Source organism: Rutidosis leptorrhynchoides, chromosome 7 (genome assembly GCF_046630445.1).
Source record: "Rutidosis leptorrhynchoides isolate AG116_Rl617_1_P2 chromosome 7, CSIRO_AGI_Rlap_v1, whole genome shotgun sequence".
NCBI lineage: Eukaryota > Viridiplantae > Streptophyta > Magnoliopsida > Asterales > Asteraceae > Rutidosis > Rutidosis leptorrhynchoides.
In genome coordinates, this window is record NC_092339.1 from 191,119,570 (window position 1) to 191,126,476 (window position 6,907).

The 6,907-nt window shown below is 37.5% G+C and overlaps 1 protein-coding gene across 1 annotated transcript; it reads right to left on the minus strand.

Annotated features, from left to right (window-relative positions):
- Window positions 1–320: 320 nt before the first annotated feature.
- On the minus strand, window positions 321–947 carry LOC139859844 (uncharacterized). The gene has a single exon (XM_071848614.1). The coding sequence runs from the start codon at window positions 945–947 to the stop codon at window positions 321–323; it is 627 nt and encodes a 208-aa protein (XP_071704715.1).
- Window positions 948–6,907: the final 5,960 nt, after the last annotated feature.

Genomic DNA, 6,907 nt, shown 5'->3' on the forward strand with positions numbered 1-6,907 from the left:
GGTTAGGTTTTTAAGGGATGAGAGTAAAGAATGATGCGTTGCATCCTTTGGAAATTTCAGAGTTGGTCCAAAACCAGATAAGTGCATTGATAAGGTCAGGTTTGATAAGTTCCCAATATTTTTTTTAAAAATTTCATGTTGAACCCATCAGGGCTCGGAGCTTTGGAACTTTCACAGTCATTGAGTGCATCCCAAATTTCTTTTTCAATGAAAATTGATTCAAGTAAAAGATTATCTTGAGGATAGATTAATTCAAGAGGTGGCGCGTTATCGAGAGGGCAAGTATTATTAAGATGTTTAGATTTAAAAATAGAATTAAACTATTGGTAAGTTTCTTCTTTAATGATGTGAGGATCTTCGGACCATGTTCCATTAATTGTAATGTCTTGGATGTTATTTTTCTTTGTTCGTCTATTTATAAAGTTATGGAAGTATTCAGAATTTTCATCCCCTTCGAGTGCACATTTAATGCGTGACTTTTGTTTTAACATGTTAGATTTCTTTTTTTCTTTGTCAATGTGTAGCATTTTTTCTTCGATCCATTTGTTTTGTTCAGTTTCGGAAAGGGGTCTGAGTTCTGCTATTGTTTCACATTCGTTAATGGCATTAAGATGGTTAAGGATTTTAGAGTCTAGGTTTTCAAGTTGGGAGCTATGTTTTTTAATTTCCATTTTAACATTTTTAAGTCTGTTACAGAATATACAATCAGGACGATTACCGTTTGTAGGAATAGACCAAGCCCTTTTAATGACACTATCAGCATCCTTTAGTTCAAGCCACGTGTTGAAAACCCGAATAGGCTTTAGACCAGAATCAACGAAGGTGTTTCTTAGGATTATAGGGCAGTGGTCGGAAAGGTCACGGTTAAGAGTTTTGGAGGTGATGTTGGGCCAAATCTTAAGAATATCATCGGAAATCAGAAATCTATCTAGCTTACTAAATTGCATTCTTTTTATCGCATATTCTCGTGAATTTTTTGCCGTTGAGAGGTAAATCAATGAGACCGTTATGGCTAATAAAGTTATTAAAATAATCAGCCCAAAGTTGATTGAATTCACAATTTAAACGTTCAGACATGTTTCTAACTTCATTAAAGTAGCCAAAGATAATGAATGGAATATTGAGGGAGTTTACGAGTGATGATAAGTCATTCTAAAGTATTTGTTTGTTGTTGTTGGAGTGGGGACCGTAAACATTAATAAAAGCAATTTCAGAATCATATCCCGCCCATGCTCCTTTAATAGCCAAAAAGAATTCACCTTCGATTGCAAAGTCAACGAAAAAGTATTGGGATTCCAAATAGTCATAATACCGCCCGAAGCACCAATAGAATCCTTTTAGACGAATTTGAAGTTCGAATTACCCCAGAAGGATTCAATTGTGCTATCACATGTATGCCCGCATCTACTTTCTTGGAGGCCTAAAATTATAGGGTTTTCTTTATTGCAAATAAGTTTTAGCCAATTTATTTTACCCATTTTCCCAATTTCCCGAATATTAAGTGAGATTGTACATATTAAGAAAACTTACAGTGAATGATAAAATGGAGGAAGAGATCACTTGTTGCTCCAGCGGATTCCAATGGATTGGCCGAAGTTGGCCGTATTGATGCTAATGGTGTTGGATGTGCCAGCTGAAGATTTTGATTTGTTACCAATGGTTGTGTTCCTAGACCCGTTCTTAGTTCTCGAGTTTCCACCAGAAAAGGATGAGGATTTACCTTGTTTTGAAAGTTTTGAGAACCTTAGTTTTTGACCGCTTCGTGCTAAATGTTTCATGTAAAGCATATTGGATCTAGGTCTTTTTTTTTGGGTTTTGTTGGGGATCAATAGGAAGTCGTGATGCATGCTTGGTGTTAAGTATGTCGTCTTTCGATGTTCTTTTGAATGGAATTGATTTATTCTTCGGTTTTGAGGTGTTTTTGTCGTTGGATTTAGACAAGTGTTTCTTGTTAGCTTTTGCTTTGCCAATAGATAAAAGTGCATCGAGTTGAAAGGGTCGGAAGATGTTGGTGGTGTGTTGCACGGGTTAGGGTCGGGTATGAAGTTAATAGGGATTTAGCATACATTTGTTTTATATCAGAATTGGTTGCGGGTGTGTTGTTATTGAATATGTTTATAATTGGGCTAGTAGTAGGAGTATGATGTGGATTGGTTTCAGTAACATTGGTCTGTCAACCTTGAAAAGATGCTGAATGATGCTATTTTACGTAATGTGTATCGTATGTGATGGTTACGTAATGTGCCGTGTTCGGTGAATGATGATTAGGGTTTGTATTTATAGGCAAACCCTAATTCTAGAACCGTCCCAGATCATGATAATCTCATCCATAACTGACTCCCCCGAATCACGGATATAATTATGGAAAAGATATTTACTTGACAGCTAAGCAACCGCCGTACCGGAAACAAAGGCAATCGCACGCCGCATACCGCACTCAAGAACACGCATATGCACAATAATGATTGCCCGCATACATATGTGGTGCGCCTGCGGGTTGCGATATCATTAAGTAGCATGCTCAGGTGGGGGTGTAATGGGTGACGTGGGTTGGGTAAATTCAATAGTGGGTTCGACAGTTAATGGGCTTGTATGAGATGAAGGATCAGGGATAGCGACATTGGGCTCATAAGTGTCAACAGTGGGTTTACTATTAAGTGGTGTATGGTGTGAACAAATGGGCTCGTTCAGGTCATGGAAACTGGACACTTCAACATTTTTAGGTTGTTCATGGGAAATTGGTTCATCAGTATGACTATTTTCAACATTAATGGGATTAGAGAAATACGAACCATCATTAAGATCAGCGCTATTGATGTTTGGTTGGTGAAAATATGTAGTTTCTCTGAGCTTAGAGTAGCGTGACAGAGAGTGGTTACAGTCCTGAATGTTACCAGCTTCTATTGGTTCTTCATCATTCATGTGTGATTCTTCATCCGAAATTGGATCTTCGTATTGAGAATCGTCCACCCAATTAGAATTAATGTCGTCCTTAAAATTGAACATAGAAAGTTGTGCTTTTCTTTAATGTATAATTCGGTTTTTTTGGATTCATCGTGAGTGACCGTAGCGTAGGAGTTGTGATATGGCCGAAACGGACAGTTTTTGTTCGTGCGGTGTCGTTAGGCCGCAGGACGTCAGATTCAGTTGATCAAGGTAGCATACAGTGGTTTTGTTTATTTATATTGCGCAGTGCCTAAATTTACTTTTACTTTCTAAGGTGTAGAAGGTGTAAGTTAACCTAGTGTCGTATTTTTGAATGGATTAACGAATTGAAAATCAAGTGGATAATTGTCTTTTACTTACATTACCTAGATAAAGGATAATAGTTGGTTTAAGCTAATGGTCCTAAGTGTGGAAAAGTAAATAAAGTGGAAGGATATTCGGATGAGCCAATTACACAGACCTACTTATCTCTAGACTCTCAGAGTTCTCTTTGAGCAGTGAAAACTATGTCACTTGGTTGTATAATTGAAATGCAGCTATACCTTGGAGGTTATCCTCAGTAAAGTACTAGGTTTATTAGTGAGTTGAGCTCTAATCCTAACCCTCGTTATCCGTTTAGTTAACTGAATAACAATGTGCCATGTTGATTGAACACTGATCACAAATGGAAGGAGTTCGTCAGTTTAAGTTGGCAAAACCTTAAATGAAAACTAACAACCATTTCATCATACTAATGAGATCATATCAATTCAAACATTATACAACATTTCAGTTGATATACTGAAAGTAAAGCAGATAGAAACCTAATAGATACCTAGACAGTTGATATGACTTATTCTTAAGGCAACAATCAAACAAGAACATGCAATAGGCTTTGGTCACACAATAATGGTACTAACTAGATCTTAATAGCATCTAAGAGCTCTCTTTGGAACAATCAATAAGCATACTAGGTCATTCATGTCTCAATTCCTAAGTTTCGTGTCCTAAAAGCGCATTAATTGCCTCTCGGGAACTCCGGCCATACCGAGTTCATAGAATCTTCAGATACAGTATAACCAGGGGTCTTAATCCTATGAAGTAGCTAAGTTCATATAGGTGGACAAGTCCTGATCACAACCTAGGTTGGTCAATCCTTAAGATGCTAGCATACAAATCTATTAGACTCACAAGTTCAGCATAACAGTGTTAACCGTACTAAATTAACATAATTACGCTAACCCAAACTTCTATCATGGCGACAAACAGACTAATTAAGCTATCATGGTAATATCGAAACGCATTATTAAACATAAAAAGTATGAATACATGTTTAATAAAAAAGACAAGCGTTTCGAATAAAAACCTGAAAATGCTGAAGAAATCTGCCCGAGATTGCAGGGACTCGCCGGGATATCCTTCGGAAAACTAAAGCTAAGCTACCTACTACTAAAAACTAACTAAAACTTGAAAATATAAAATGATTTTGTAAATTGAGTGTAAATTGAAATGGATGGAGAGAGCCCTTTAAATAGACTTGATTTTTGCCTGCAAATGGCTGGCAGGCCGTTTGGCAAGCCGTTTGCAGGGGCCGTTTGCTTGTTTTGCCCGTTTGCTGTGGCCATTTGACTTGGGCGTGTGGCAGGCCATTTGCAAGCCAAGCAAGCCATTTGGTAGGCCGTTTGGCAGGCCATTTGCCTTGCCTGGTAAGCTAAAATTCACTGGATCGTAACTTGATTTCTTGTCTTTCACCATTTTCACTCTAGAATCTTCGTTTTAGCTCCATTTTGCTTGATTCTTTTTGCCTTACCATCGTAACTACTTAATCTACAAAACCAACTGAAAAAGTGATAATTTTTCTGACAAAGTTTGAAACTTTATTGATTTAGGGCTTAATATCGGGGGTAAAAACGTGACGTTTTGGCTGATATCAAATACCCCACACTTAGCTTTGCTTGTCCTCAAGCAAAAAGCGGGTATATAAGGTTCTTTCTAATAGATTCTCCCTTGCCCACCCGTGGATCCTTTTATTATGCCTTTATCAGAAGTCGTCACATCTTTCGAAAGTATTAGAAAAAGTTTCGAACTTCGATGATTTTGGTCTTTAGATTTCAATCGCGTCCATGGTGAAAAATGCGTACTTTTGAACTCTCAGATGTAGAGTATACATGACCAGGATCCTTACTAGTGGATCACTCATATCACTCAAGTGTTTAGGGTGCCCTAATATAATTATATTGTCGCTCAGAAGCCAGTCGTGTAACAGTTCTCATCATAGGCTTGGTAAAGCATCGATATCTCCACCGATTAAGTAAGGACGGCACTGATCTTCTTCCAAGGCATTCTTTCAAGAGGAAAATGGGTTGTAGGATTTGGTTGGGAAATTTTTATGGAATGGTAAAATGTATCCAGATCTTTTGATTTAGAGAGAGAGTTGATTGATTTCTATTCTTCAGAGTATCCTTTTTTGGATAGAGAATGGCTTGGATTCCGTAAAAAGTTTCTTCGGAAGAGGCGGATTTTGCTAAGACTTTGTCTAGAATTTTCTTTGGCTCTTCCAGTAATTCTTCTCTAGGGCAACTTCTCGAGTTTTTCTTTGCCTTTATTCTAGAGAATTTGCTCTTTCATCATCATTTTTTTTTCGGCATACCCCTTCTTCATAACTTTTGTCTTTTGTTCCTGGTGCTCAGAGAGGAAATGATAATCCACTGAAAATAGGTCTTTGACCTATTAAAAACAATCAGGGGTTCGAAATCTTTTAAAAAGTGCTTTTGAAGCGAATTTGATCGATCTATCTCTTCACTATTCTCTGGATCATTTGATAAGTGGAAAGGGGAATGAAGGTGAATGGTTAGTGTATTTTTAGGAGTGAATTTGGGGTGAATATTTCTGATTCATCAACTCTTTATGTGAGTTGGTCGGTTTACATTGCGTGGAGTGGAAACAGAAACAGATGGCTTTTTGTCTTTTCTATTCAGAATGATTTCAGAAGGAGTATCGAACATGCACCACGTATGGTGCTTACTAACCATTGGCCTTGAAACGTATGTCAAAACTAAGTTCTAACTTGAACCGTACACCGGCATGCTCATCAATTGAATTGAGAAAGTTCTGTAGAGTTAATGGGTCGTACAGATACTTTGCGTCCAAGAGTCCTCACTTTTTGGGTGTAGGGGCCGCGCTTGGTCATGCGTAACCTTTTTACATATTTTCTTGAAAGAAATCTTTTTACACAAAACATGAGTTTCAGCTTAATCATTCCGTTCTAGTGAATGTTCCAAAAAACCGATTTCTAGCAACTTTATAGAATCTTTTGGGCTAAACAAGGTAAGAATTTTTCGAAATTACCCAATATTCATTGCTAAGTACTTTTAGACAAAAGAATTTTTCAAAACTTGGCATTTTACGATTACTTTTCCTTTGAACCTTTACCCAATACCCCACACTTAGAAGAATATTGTCCCTAATGTTCGCTGAAAAAGAATATTTTATATATTAATTAAGGACAGTGTCTTCTAAAATTTCTAAGTTGGTTGAGGGGTTACCCCACACTTATAGATTTTAGTGTATGATAATTGAAATAGGTTTAAGGAAGGATTACTTCCCTATAGTCAGGTTACTTTCCTAGTGCCGAGCCTTCCTACGGTCAAGCTCCTAATTACTGGAAAAGACTAGTCGCTTTTGATAATGTTTCTGCATGAAGGACAAAAAGAGAAAGGCAGCATTTCCACTATATAACTTTTTAGTACAATGCTTCAAAAAGATAAAACTAAAAGTAAATAAAGTAAAGTAGTCTACGGAATACTATCCTGGCCAATGTGCTGAGCGGTGTCTACGAAGTATCCATGAAGTTCGAAAGGATCATCATCATTCTCTAGTCTCGGCAAATACTCAAGTGGCTGTCCTGCGTCCAACTCAGGGCCTAGCAGTGAATCCAGACAAAGGTCTGATGGCAACTCTAGGTGTGAAAGGCTCGGGAAAG

What these genes read in the sequence shown, in the direction of transcription:
- LOC139859844 (XM_071848614.1), bottom strand. Translation starts at nt 947, where the DNA reads ATGCAATTTAGTAAGCTAGATAGATTTCTGATTTCCGATGATATTCTT.